The following is a 14,356-nucleotide window of genomic DNA, read 5'->3' as shown; positions in this document are numbered from 1 at the left end:
AACCCACCCGCCGGAGGTTCGACCACATCCATGTGGATATCGTGGGGCCCCTGCCAGTGTCACAAGGAGCACAGTACCTCCTAACTATCATAGACCGGTTCACCAGATGGCCAGAGGCAGTCCCGCTCACCGACACCACCTCCGAATCCTGTGCCCGAGCACTGATCGCAACCTGGGTAGCCCGCTTCGGGGTACCGGCCCATATTACCTCCGACAGGGGCGCCCAGTTCACCTCCAGCCTGTGGTCGGCTATGGCCAACCTTTTAGGAACACAGCTACACCACACAACTGCCTACCACCCACAGTCGAACGGACTAGTGGAGTGCTTCCACCGTCACCTGAAATCGGCTCTCATGGTCCGCCTGGAGCGGCCTAACTGGGTGGACGAGCTTCCCTGGGTCCTGCTCGGAATCTGCACGGCGCCCAAGGAGGATCTGCACACCTCGTCGGCCGAGTTGGTGTACGGCGCACTCCTGGTTGTCCCAGGAGAGTTCATACCAGCCCCAAGGGGGCAAGAGGAAGAACCCACAGCAGTCCTGGACAGACTACAGGAGAGGCTCGGTAACCTGGCCCCCATCCCCACTTCACAGCATGGACAGAGCCCGACCTGCATACCCAAAGACCTGCAGAACTGTAAGTTTCTTTTTGTACGATGGGGCGGACACCAGGCACCGCTACAGCGGCCCCACGAGGGGCTGTTTAAGGTGATCAGGAACAACGGGTCCACATTCGTGCTGGACATTGGAGGGAGAGAGGAGATTTTCACGGTGGACCGACTCAAACCGGCCCATGTGGACTTGGCGCAGCCGGTCCAGGCTCAGGCACCACGGCGCAGGGTCAGACCTCCCAAACAGAGGCTGATCCAGACTGTGGACATTGGGGGAGGTACCACCGGTTCTGGGGGGGGGGGGGGGTTATGTGGCGACCCACTTTCTGGCACCCACGAACCGGCTCACAACAGCGCGCGCAGGCAGAGGTCCGGCCCCAAAAAGGGCGCCAGGCCATCTTCACCAGCAGGGGGAAAATCCCGTGCGCAGAAAGGATCCGGGAATAGGCATTCCCCACGGTAGTCCCGCCCAGGGAGGGCGGGAACGGGAAGGCTTTAAAGCAGGCCGCGAAGTTTGAATAAATCTCTTTCATCGCAACTCTAACTCACCGACTCCGTGTGGTTATTCTAGCGCTGTGTGTCGCACACCGCTACAATAGAATATTTACCTCCATCATGGCCAAACGATTAGAAGAGTTTCTACCCACACTGATACATAATGATCAGACAGGTTTTGTACAACACCACCAAACACAAGACAATAAACGAAGGACACTTCACATTATGGATTATATTAAAAAAAAAGAAATTGAAGCAATAGTGTTAAGCGTGGACACTGAAAAGGCATTTGATTCAGTTAATTGGAATTTTCTTTACAGAATTTTACATAGATTTGGTCTACATGACACAATTATTAAAACTATACAGGTACTATCCGACAATCCTACTGCCAGAATTAAAATCAATGGATAGTTATCTAATAGTTTTACCCTAGGAAGGGGCACGAGACAGGTTGTGAATGGTCACCACTACTCTTCGCATCATATCTGGAACCATTAGCTCAATACATCAGACAAAATGAAGATATCAGGGGAATTACTATTAAAGGGACAGAACATAAATTGGCCTGTTACGCGAATGATATTTTGATCTATCTAGGGCAACCAACATACTCTTTACCTAAATTGATGAAATCCTTTGAACAATATGGCTAATTGTCAGGATACAAGATCAACACAGATAAAACCCAACTACTTTCATATAACTATAGCCCACCAAGAGAAATTGAAAGTAGATATACTCTGGCATGGCAAACAGAGTCCGTCAAATATTTGGGCATCATTATGCCAAAAGATTTGGCAAAATTATCAGAATGCAATTATCCCAGCAGAGATTGCACTTTCTGAGGAAGCTTAAACAAGCATCACTCCCTACTAACATCTTAATTACATTCTACAGAGGTGTAGTTGAGAGTGTGCCGATCTTTTGCATCACAACCTGGTACTCCAGCTGCAGTGCTGTCGACAAAAAAGCCTTGCAGAGGTTGGTTAGGGGAGCAGAGAAGGTTATTGGGGTCTCCCTAACTTCTGCCCAAGACCTCTTTCAGAGTCGATGCCTCCAGAAGACACTGAACATCATTAAGGACCCCTCACACCCTCTCCATGAACTGTTTGTTCTTCTGCCATCAGGCAAACGTTACAGGAGCATCAAAACTAAAACCACAAGGCTACTAAACAGCTTCCTCCCACAGGCAGTCAGACTGCTAAATAGCTGCTCTACCTGACTCTGCTCTGGACACTTTTAACTTGCACTCGACACTTACAACTTGATTTTAACTGACATGTGGCTGTTGTGTTTTACTATTTTATTATGTTCATTATTTAGTGTTGCGTTTGTTATGTAATGATTGCACTGCTCCTGAGAAACGCTGTCTCATCCTGCCCTGCAAAGCTGATGTACAGTCAGAATGACAATCAAGTTTTTTGAATCTTTGAATCTTAGAATCTTATCAGCCTATACAGAAAAAAAATTAAGGAAGATATAACAAGATGGAACCCAATTCCCTTTCTTGGTCTCAGTTCAAGGATTGAATCTATTAAAATTAACATACTGCCCAGACCACTATATCTCTTTCAGACCCGACCAATAGAGATGAACCAAAATCAATTCAGTGAATGGAACAAGATGCTATCAAGATATATATGGCAAGGTAAAAGGCCTAGGGTTCATCTCAAAACTTTGCAATTAGCCAAGGAAAAGGGGGAATGGGGCCTACCTTCTCTTAGAGATTATTATTTTGCAGCACAGTTGAGAGCCGTGATATGCTGGTGCAACCCATCATGTGATGCTCAATGGAAAAACATTGAGGAGAGGATACTTTCTGTCCCCATACAGGCAAAATGCTGCAAATGCCTCAACAGCTTTAAAAAAAAAAAAAAAATGGAGGGAAAAAATGTTTCATGCCTGGGACCTTTCATAACCCAAAATATTAACCATTTCTCCTTCCAGATGGTGCCTGACCTACACAGAGCTGCCAACATTTCTGTTTGTATTTCAAACTTCCAGAATCTAGAGCATTTTTGATTTTCCCCACTGCTGATCTTAAGGAGGGATGGGGTTCAAAATCTACATGAGCAGCTTTACCAGTAGCAGATACCACAACTGAAATTATTTATCATTAAATCAGGAAAAAAAAACATGGTTACAGACAACTTGACAACAGACAAGCAGTAGAGACTCAGCAACAGTCACAGAGACCAAGATGATGGTACAGAAGCAGAACAGGATGGTAGGGAGCTTAATGTAAAGGAACCCCTAAGAGACAGTGATCATAATATGATTGAATTCATACTACAATTTGAGAGGGAGAAGCACAAGCCACGTGTATCAATATCGCTATGGAATAAAGGTAATTACAGATGCATGACAGAAGAGCTTGCCCAGGTGGATTGCAGGAGGGTACTGGTGGGGATGACGCAAAGGCAAAGGTGGCTGAAGTTTCTGAGAATAGTTCACAAGGCGCAGGATAGATATTTCCAACAGAAGTTGTTGTTCTCAAATGACAGGGGTAGGCAACTTTGCCTGACAAGGGAAGTTAAGGACTACATAAGGTAGCAAAAGTAAGTGGGAAGTTGCATGATTGGGAAGTTTTGAAACTCCAACAAAAAGATACAAGGGAAAAGATGAAATATGAGGGCAAACTAGCCAATAATATAAAGCAGGTTAAAATTTTTTCAGTTAGAGAGTAAAACGGAAGTGAGAATTTACCTTGGACCACTGGAAAATGATGGTGGTGAAGTACTAATGGGGGCCAAAGAAAAGGCTGATGAAGTTAATGGGTACTTTGCATCAGTCTTCACTGTGGAAGACACTAGTAGTGTGCCAGAAGTCCTTGAGTGTCAGGGAGCATTATTGGATTAAGAGCCACCTCCTTCCTAAAATTACTTCTCCATTTTATCTGAATCTGCAATTGAATTCAGCTGCTCCAGTTGTTATCCATTAATTCACCCACACAGCAATACTTTATATAAGCTATTCAACCATACCGTCAGCGCAGCTGAGTGTTATAATACTGTGACGCAAGTTAATGAAGAGCAATCAGGTCTAGAAACTACAATAAAGTTAATTCCTCCCTTGCCCAATGACATCAAGATTAATTGCAACAAATCCTCACACTATTGATGGATTTATCTGACGAAAACAGAATGCAGAGTAGGTTAGAGGTACACTGGCGATTGATATTGGACCCCAGAAATACTGGAACATTAACATTTTGTTTTAAACGTATTTTCAAAACACATTTGGTTGCTGGGTCCATTGTTGTTTGTCATCTGTGTTAATGATCTGGATGATAATGTGGTAAACTGGATCAGCAAAATTTTCAAATGACACCAAAATTGAGGGTGAAGTAGACAGTGAGGGTGGCTATCAAAGCTTACAGCAGGACCTGGACTAGCTGAGGAAAATAAAAGCAGAAAAAAGGAAGATAGAATTTAATGCAGGCAAGTGTGAGGTATTGCACTTTGGAGGACAAACCAGGGTAGGGACTTGCACAGTGAATGGTTGAGCACTGAGGAGTGCTGTAGTACAGTGGAATCTGGGAATTCAGATCTTTAAATCCTTCAAAATAGCATTACAGGTAGATAGGGTCATAAAGAGAGCTTTTAGTATATTAGCCTTTCTAAATCAAAGTACTGAGTACAGGAGTTGCGATACTATGTTGAAGCTGTACAACACGTTGGCGAGGCCTAATTTGGAGTATTGTGGGGAGTCTTGGTCACCTACCTACAGGAAAGATATTAATAGGATTTAAAGAGTTTAGAGAAAATTTCCAAGGAATGTTTCTGAAACATGAGGACCTGAGTTGTGTGTAAGTATTGAATAGGTTAGGACTTCACTCCCTGGCCTGTAGGAAAATGAAGAGAGATTTGATAGAGGTATATAAAATGAAGAGGGGTATAGATAGAGCAAATATAAGCAGGCACTGTCCACTGAGGGTGGGTGAGACTAGAATTAGAAGTTATGGGTTAAGGGTGAAAGGTGAACTACTTAAAAGTTCAAAGTAGGTATGCGAGGGTGAGACAATGCTGAGAGTATGGAGTATGGAGAGTATGGAACAAACTACAAGTGAAAAGTTTGGATAAGTACATGGGTAGGAGGGGTATAGAGGGCTATGGTGTAGGTGGAGGTCAAGGGGACGTTTTCTGTGCTGTACTGCTCTATGCTCCTCAACTTGAGTTTCCAGCCTTGTGAAGACATCAAGAGCAGAATATTTTGTTTTTAAATAGTTCTGGAAAAATGCTATTGTCTGTATTTGTCTCTGTCTCTAAGCTCCAACTGAAATAAAAAGTTACTATTTCAGCCCAATCCAGCTGGCAGAAGAATCAGAAATAAAGGTGAAAACATTTTTCCCAGAAACACATACATACATAGAGCATTCTCAATACAGACAAACAATATTCCTGATTTGGTCAAAGTTCCCAACCGCCATCTACGGACACTGATATTAGAGTTGGGAGATTCTTGATTACCAGAAATTGAAACTGTATTACTCGTTTCTCCAAGTAAAACAAAGACATTGAAATTCCCATTCAATATGCTGGAGGAACTCAGCAGGTCAGACAGCATCTATGGAGAGAAAAGAACAGTCAACATTTCAGGCAGAGACCTTTCACCAGTCCTGACGAAGGATCTTGGCCTGAAATGTCAACTGTTTATTCCTTTTAATAGATGCTGCCTGACCTGCAGAGTTCATCCAGTATTTTATGTGTTACTCTGGATTTCAAGCATCTGCAGAATCTCGTGTGTTAATTGAAATTCGCTCTACATCTTATGGACTGGTTGGAAAACTTGACAGTGATAGAGGACTTTTTTCCTTTAAATAAGATTGGACATAAGGTGCTGGGCCTCCATTAAAACAATACTTATTGACTTCTTCAACATATCATGATTAGCCAGTGCCTGCTTGGGGTCTATGCTCATCTAAAAATAAATCACTTGAAACATCATTTTGTTACAAATGCATTTCAAATCCTGGCTTCAGGTGCAATTCATATTTGAAAATAGTGAGAATAAAACAATCTTGCTGAAATAAAAGGCATGGATCATAAAATACAGACTCCAATGAAATGTGATGGCTTTTATACATGAGGGTTATGCTAGAGCACAGCATTTATTTGGAAAGTGAAACATTTTTTTCAAAAGATCAGAAAAGTGCTTTAGCAGGTTCTTTAGCATCAGATGCTTTTTTCTTTGTAGATGCTGACAGGCTAGCCATGTAGAGTTATTTTCAAAGTTCAACATAAATTTATTATCAAAGTACATATATGTCGCCATATACATTTTCTTGCGGGCAATCACAATAGAATCTTAATAGAATAGGAAGTTTTTGGCACATTGGTCTTCATAAATCAAATTGAGTAACAGGAGATGGGGTGTTACATTAAAGTTGTGTAAGACACTGGTGAGGCCTAACTTGGAGTATTGTGTGCAATTTTGGTCACCTACCTACAGGAAAGATGTAAACACAAAATAATCTGCAGATGTAAATAAGGTTGAGAGAATACAGAGAAAATCTACAAGGATGTTGCAGGGTTTGGATGTTGAGTTAAAAAGAAAGATTGAATAGGTTAGGACTCTATTCTTTGGAATGTAGAAGATTGAGACGACATTTGATAGAGATATAAAAATTATGAGGGGCAAATGCAAATAGGCTTCTTCCTCTGAGGATAGGTGGGAATACCACCAGAGGTCATGGGTTAAGGATGAAAGATGAAAAGTTTAAGGGAAACATGAGAGGAAGCTTCTTCATTCAGAGGATCATAAGAGTGTGGAATGAGCTGCCAGCGCAAGTGATGCATGCAAGCTCGATTTCAATGTTTACTACAAGTCTGGATAGATACACAGATGGTAAGGGTATGGACAGCTATGGTCCTATGACCCAGTGCAGGTCAATGGAAGTAGGCAGTTTAAATGGTTTGGCACAGACTAGATGGGTTAAAGGGTCTGTTTCTGTGCTGCACTTCTCTATGACTATGACTCTAATCAATGCGAGACCATATCTAACATGACAGACAACAAATGTGCAACGATGAGAAAACAAACTGTGCAAATACAAAAGTGAAAAAAATAATAATAAATAAATAAGCAATAAATACTGAGAACATGAGATGAAGAATCCTTGAAAGTGAGTCCATAAGTTGTAGGAACAGTTCAGTGATGGTGCAAGTGAAGTTGAGTGAAGTTATCCCCACTGGTTCAAGAGCCTGATTGTTTAAGGGCAATAACTGTTCCTAAACCTGGTGGTGTGAGTCCCAAGGCTCCTGTACCTTCTTGCTGAAGGCAGAACTCAGAAGAGAGCATGGCCTGGATGGCTGGGGTCCTTGATGATAGATGCTGCTTTCCTGTGACAGCAATCTGCACAGACGTGCTCAATGGTGAGGATGGCTTTACCTACGATGGATTGGGCCATATCCACTACTTTTTGTAGGCATTTCCATACAAGGGCACTGCTGCTTACAGGAAGTACCCATGCCTCAGGGACCCAAAATCCATCAAATTTCCCTCATTGTTAATAGGAAGAGAGGGGAGAGGGTTGACACCCCCCACCACCACCACACAGGCACAGCTGACAAGAACAACTTCTGCATGGTTCACTGCTGGTGATTATCATGTTAGTCCATTTGATGTAAATATATTCATGGAAAATTTATTCTGTATCAAAACATGTACACAGACAGTAACAGAACAGTCTACAGCTCAGATTATCAATACCAACAGATCTCTGCGGCGCTCTGACTGAAGTTTCACTTATCAGCAAGCCAAGTACTGTTACCCACAACATTAAAATAGGATTGATCAGCAGTATTGGACAACTGTAATGCCTGCAGTTCAAATGGCATTTTATCTTCAGAACTGCAGTTAGGAATCCCTTCCGTGGGGGAAGAGATTTCATTGTTAATCAACGAGAAGGCAGGAAGGACAAAATATTACGTAGCTCTGGGGCTGTGTACTGAAGCCATAAACATTGCCAGGAAGCTTCAGTTATAAAGGTAAACTTTATTACAAATTAGATTTATTGAGTTCAACTGCCAATGACAAAACAACCTTGCAGGGTATTCCATTACAAACGGCACAGAATCCAAACACATCTTTCATTTGGAGATGAATGCTCTGTAGTACAAATATTACGTTTCTGGCTGAGGTTTGTTTAGTTCATGGGCACATTTACATCACTGCCCTGATGTCCCTAGACCTTACAGTAAGAGTCACTAAAATTCTAGTTTTATTATCAGCAGGTTCTAATCAGCAGAAGACTTTTGGGCTAAATGGACATTGAATATTTAATATAGTGAATCACATATACAATGAATTTTGGTTAATTTCGGACACATCCGAACCAGTACATGTTGGGCCAATTAAGTGGCTGCCCCAATCAGCCAAAGTTTCATGGAAATAGTTAAAAAGGTAAAAGGACAAACTATTTAATTGAGTAACAAATTCTGTATTTAATGAAATTCAGAACAAATTAGAACGCTACCAATACTACTACAGTACTATAAAACTGTATTAGTTCCTAATAGCTATTGATGAAAGAATTCATCCAGTGTATGCTGCAGTGTTCTTTTAATTGACTGTAAAGGAACAAAATCAGCACAGACACCTAGTGCAGTTCATGGATTGCTTTCATACAAATGCTTTCAATCATTGCTTCCTCCAAATCTTCATTTTCATTATAACATTCAAGATGATTGTGGATACCTTCAATTTCTTCATAGTTCCTAACTTGTTGAAGTAGTGAAATTGTTTCATTTTTACTCCCAGCCATTTCTGGCATCTTCAAGCATCACTGCTTGAAACCCTAGTGAATTGTCTGACTGCTTATTATCAGCGACACCAATAACTACTTTTTGAACACAAACACACACAAATGATAAAGCATCTGGTGCTTTCCCGGCATACATGACAAATAAACTCTTTTTGGGCTTCCAGCTGAGTACAGGTATCAATTATAACTGACATTTTGATGACAAACTCTACCACCTTCTTCAGGGATGATGACCGGACTGAAGAAGATGGCAGAGTTTGTCATCAAAATGTCAGTTATAATTGATATCTGTACCCAGCTGGAAGCCAGAGAGGAGTTTATCAACACACAAGTGATGTATTTAAAAACTGTTTGCTCTAAATACAGCGTAGTGTTGAATGACCACACAAGTGAGCATTGCGAATGACACTAACTAGAAACCGTTTGGCAACAGTCTCCTATCCTAATTAAATGACAGTGTCTCAAAGAAACGAAGGGAATCCTGGCTATTTTCTTGCTTAGTTTTTGTTCTTCCAGAGTTGTTCTCATATAGGTGGCTGCCCCAATTATCTGATGGCCTTATTAACCAGAATCCACTGTATTTCAGTTTCCAAAACTCACAGTACAAAAGGTAGACAGCATTATTAACAGAAACATTACCCTTAAATATCAGTCAGAATTAAAGGGGCAATATGGATTTTATGTTCTGAGCCTAGCTGGATTCAGAACTTGTCTGAAAATTGTTGGTTTGAGACACAGTGATATAGTGTCAACAAGGAGGGGAGGGGAAGGGAGAAAAATCTTCCCACTGCAAGAAGTGAGCACTTTTGTTTCTAGTATTTTCGAAGGACACCACTGTACTAGAATGCACCTACCTTGTCCTCCAGGGTACATGCACCTAAACGCTCTTCCAAGCTCTTCAGCTTGTACTCTCCCTGCTGGAGTCAGCTCTCCTCCCCATTTCAGCACTAGAAGCAAGGATGGATCCTCCCTTCTTGAATCTGAAAAGTAACCACAGGCACCAAGTGGCAATTCAACCAAAACAGAAGTTTAGTACCATAGCATACTATATCGCAGACAATGACAGATTATACAGCACAGAACCCTCAGCCCCAACCCTCCCCTAAAACTACACCAACTGCAAAAAAAAAGTGTCTGCTGGCTGTATAATTATTTAGAATTCTCGTTCTAGATCATTATCTGGTGATTCATACAGTCAAGATGCCCAGGACTATCAATTATGTTGAAAGATGGCTTTGGACTACTTAGAATATCTTGCAAAGAGTTGAACTGTTAAGATACACTGATGGGTTCATGTTTTCAGGATGATTCAGTTGGTGAGTTAACTTATTTTGAACATACAAATGTTTAACTGGGGGAGGGGACAAAGTCCTACAAGAAACAAAAGTATGCATTTGAGGTCTCTCCCCCAATCCAGTACAAAGAGGGTAGCACTGTGAGAGGGGTCATCTTTCAATAAACAGATCTGATTGCTTAGATCTATACATACCTTCTTCTTCACTGGACGTTTTGGGTTGTCCATGTGGCAAATAGGTCATTTGTACTTTCCTGTTTATACCAGAGAAATGGCCATACCTATAACAACAAAATCAAATTTTAAAAAAGGCACAGAGTAACGGAAGACCTGGACTACATAGGCCAGCTCCTGAAAGAGCAAGATAAAGTACAGCAGTGGTAAATGAAGTAAAAATAATCACCAACTAAACAGGAGGGTGGCAGGTGGAGAGGAGCTAGCATCTTCAGAAACCTTGCTCAAGTCTAAATTTCCTAAAAGTAACTTCAGGATCTAAAGTCTAAATTTTTTAAAACAACACATTTACTGCCAAGAGACCCTGATAACATTGACAATACAAAATTGCCTCCAGCATCACAGGTAGATAGGGTCATAAAGAGAGCTTTTGGCCCACTGGCCTTCATAAATCAGAGCACTGAGTACAGGAGTTGGGATGTTATGTTGAAGTTGTACAAGATGCTGGTGAGGGCTAATTTGAAGTATTGTATGCAGTTCTGGTCACCTACCTACAGGGAAGATATCAATAAGACTAAGAGTACACAAAGCACTTACAAGGATGCTGCCTGGACTTGAGAACTGAGTTATAAGGAAAGGTTGAATAGGTTAGGACTTTATTCTCTGAAGTGTAGAATAATGAGGAAAGATTTGATAGATATATAAAAATTATGAGTGGTATATACAAGGTAAATGCAAGCAAACTTTTTCCACTGGAGTTGTGTAAAATTTGGTCATAGTTTAAGGGTGAAAGGTGAAATGTTTAAGAGAAACATGAGAGGAACATTCTTCACTCAGAGGATGGTGAGTGTGTGGAACAAGCAGCCAGTGGAAGTGAAAATGAGAGTTAAATTTCAACATTTAACGTAAGTTTGGATAAGCACACAGATAGGGGTATGAAGGGCTATGATCTAGTTGCAGGTCGATGGGACTGGGGGGGATAATAATTTGGCATGTAGCAGATGGACTGAATGCCTGTGCTATGTCTCTATGGCATCGCTGTGCCCCCCCCCTACCCCCACCCCCACAGAACTTACATTTCCAGCACAGTCTTCAGCTGTTCCAGCTTGGATTTCTTCTCTTCAATTTCACAGTCGTTATGCTGCCCCAGTTCAGCCAACAGCTCACGACTAATGTCTAGAACTTCCTGCAAGAATCAAGAGTCAGGTATGACAATATGACAAACACCATTGCAGGGCATCTCACGTTAACCACTGTACTGCTAAATTAGAATGCTCCAGGTTACAGAATCAGGTTTAATATCACTGGCATAAGTCATGAAATTTGCTGTTTTGGGGCTGCAGTGCATTGCAATACATAATTTTTTAAAACTATAAATTACAATTAAGTAAAAAATTAAATTAGTACAAAAGCAGGGGGAAAAAAAGCAGTGTTCATGGGTTCATTGTCCATTCAGAAACCTGATGGCAAAGGGAAAAAACCTGTTCCTAAAACGTTGAGAATGTGTGTGTCTTCAGGCTGCTGTACCTTCTCCTTGATAGTGGCAATGAAATGAGGGCATGTCCTGGGTAAATGGAGGACCTTAATGATCAATACCACCTTTTTGAGTGCACCAGTGTCATCTAAGCTCCACAGTTTATACCCTCTCATCTCATTTCTTACCACGTTATGCACAATAGCAGGAGGTTATGGTTTCCATTAGAGGCAACTTTATCAGTAGTTAGAAAGTTAATTCACTAATTTGCACAATGTAGTCAAATGTATTTGAGCAATAAATCATAGGCTAAATTAATTTCACAGGACAGGAGGTGCAATAGGATAAAAAGGTGTTTGTAAACTAAGGTTTGAATTATGACAAGAAACACAGCATGCTCTTTCAATAAAGAGAAGTAGTCAGACTATAATGATGCAGGATAAAGGACTTAAGGGTTTGTACCAATTATCTAAGGACTTACTCAAAATCTTTCTGCTACTGCAAACACTACCTCAAAAAACTTCTGTATGTATGCTGGGAAAGGAGCAAGGAGTTGGCTGTTAAAACAGTGTTGTTCTGTATCCAAGCTGAATACGTGCTGTGATTCTACCACCTGCAGAATCCTGTATAGTATTTTCCATTTCAGTATTACTGGGACTAACATTCAGCTGAACACAAGGTCCTGAAGCCTGCCACACCAGGCACAGCAATCCCCAAGGCCCTGCAGTAGAAATAGGAAGCTCCTAGGAGGAGTTTTTTTTTTTTTGCAGTAGGTCCCTGGAAGGTGTTTCTGAGGGTATTCAGCTTTCCAATGAAACCAAGGGGTGCTGCTTGCAGTGAGGATCCCACAAAGCAACATTTGAAAACTTTTGCTGAGAATTCTCTCATACCTGAAGCTGTTTTGGTTTCTTGAGTTTCAGCTTTCCTGTCTTATATCCATCATATTTCTCAAACAAGTCAAAGAATCTAGAACGTGAAAAAGAAAGTCTCAGGCATTAAATTAGAACCAAATATATTAGCTAAGTTTGGAGAATTTACCTTAACGGAAGGCATTTTACAGACGACTTCACATTTTCCTCTACACTAGAAAGAAAGCCATATTTACAAAAGTTACAACAATTAAACCAGATAAAAGCTGTAAATGGAAGGCTGAATGTTGCCTTGAATCTGCCTCTTCCAAAAGGTCTAAATGACATTTGAACGGAAACAAGAATATACACCTTTAACTTTGACTACGAGAGTGTGCTTATTTAACGGTCGATAGATGTTGCCTGACCTGTTGAGTTCTTCCACCATTTTGTGTGTGTTGCTTCAGATGTTACAGTTATATCCAAGTCCTGTGTCCCTTCTTCCTACAGAGATTTTTCTTCAGATTAGTTACAGCTTTATTGTCATTGCTGAGGACAGTGAGATTGCAGTGCTACTCCAATCAGTGCAAAACATCATACTGGCAACTTGATTAATAAAAAAAAATCTGAATTATTTAGAGTGACACTGAATTTACAACTGAATTAAAAACAAACAACTCTAAAGTGGGCAATGCTCAGTTGCACAACAGCCTTAGGGGAAAAGTTGATTTTCAGTCTGGGGGTCCATGCAGAGACGTTTCTGCATCTCCTGCAGGATGGCAGGAGATTAAACAGATGACTACTGGGATGAGATGAGTCCATCACAATTTTGCAAGTTTGCCATAGACATGCAAGTTGTAGGTGGTTTCCATATCTGGTAGTTATGTCCCAGAGATGCTCTAAGCGCTCCTGATTACGCACTGAAGTGCTTTTTGGTCGACCTTGTTGCTGCTAGTGTACCATACCATCATGCAGTAGGTCAATATCCTCTCACTTACTTATCAATAAGGGTTTACCAGGGCTTTTGGGGCAGAATTATTTTCTTTACGCTCCTAAGATAGTATAGGCACTGTTGACCCTTCCCTGCTAAGGTGGTGCTAGTGGTCCAAGACAGCTCCTCTGATGTTCACTCTTAAAAACGAGACAGCTCCTCTGCAGCTATCTCGTTTTTATTTGGATATATCTCCCTGCTGTGACAGATGCAATAATGGAGAAGCTTCATTAATTCATATGCTTTGGACTTGTCCATGTCTTGAAAAATATTGGAAGGAAGTTTTTCAAACTTTTTCTTTACTTTTCAAGTCAATTTTAAGCCTAATCGGTATTGTTGCAGGACAAGATATCAAGTTGAAGACATCAGATTTACTATTGTGTAAATATACTCCTTATAGCTAGGAGGGCACTTTTGTTTAAATGGAAAGGTGTTTCTCCTCCTACTCATGCTCAATGGTTATGCGATGTTATGTCATGCTTAGATTTAGAGAAGATTCAACTCTCCTCCTGGCAGCTCATGGAGTAAGACATACTTGTCGCAGCTCCATCTTTTACAACTTACTTTCCACTGTTAGATTCATTTACAGTTTGAAGATTTATTACTTTTGCTGAAGGATTTACGATCGAATTAACAGGTGGCAAAACTCTTCCCGAAGTTGAACAAACAAAGAAATCAGAGGAAGTCTCTACTTCAGAAAGA

At 41.1% G+C, this 14,356-nt stretch overlaps 1 protein-coding gene across 5 annotated transcripts in view; it reads right to left on the bottom strand.

Annotated features, from left to right (window-relative positions):
- Window positions 1–14,356, bottom strand: part of ppip5k1a (diphosphoinositol pentakisphosphate kinase 1a) — a 237,048-nt gene that overhangs the window by 138,756 nt on the left and 83,936 nt on the right. For all 5 annotated transcript variants that reach the window (XR_011889605.1, XM_072282170.1, XM_072282171.1 and 2 more), the window contains exons 12-15: window positions 12,706–12,781; window positions 11,418–11,527; window positions 10,363–10,448; window positions 9,728–9,853 (exon numbers count right to left, since the gene is read on the bottom strand). Coding sequence is in view for 4 of the 5 variants with exons in the window: in XM_072282170.1 (XP_072138271.1) it covers window positions 9,728–9,853; window positions 10,363–10,448; window positions 11,418–11,527; window positions 12,706–12,781 (398 nt within the window). In the remaining variant the exon portion in view is untranslated. The remainder of the gene's footprint in view (window positions 1–9,727; window positions 9,854–10,362; window positions 10,449–11,417; window positions 11,528–12,705; window positions 12,782–14,356) is intronic.

Source organism: Mobula birostris, chromosome 18 (assembly GCF_030028105.1).
Source record: "Mobula birostris isolate sMobBir1 chromosome 18, sMobBir1.hap1, whole genome shotgun sequence".
NCBI classification, from domain to species: Eukaryota; Metazoa; Chordata; class Chondrichthyes; order Myliobatiformes; family Myliobatidae; genus Mobula; species Mobula birostris.
This window is presented reverse-complemented; position numbering and strand designations above follow the sequence as displayed.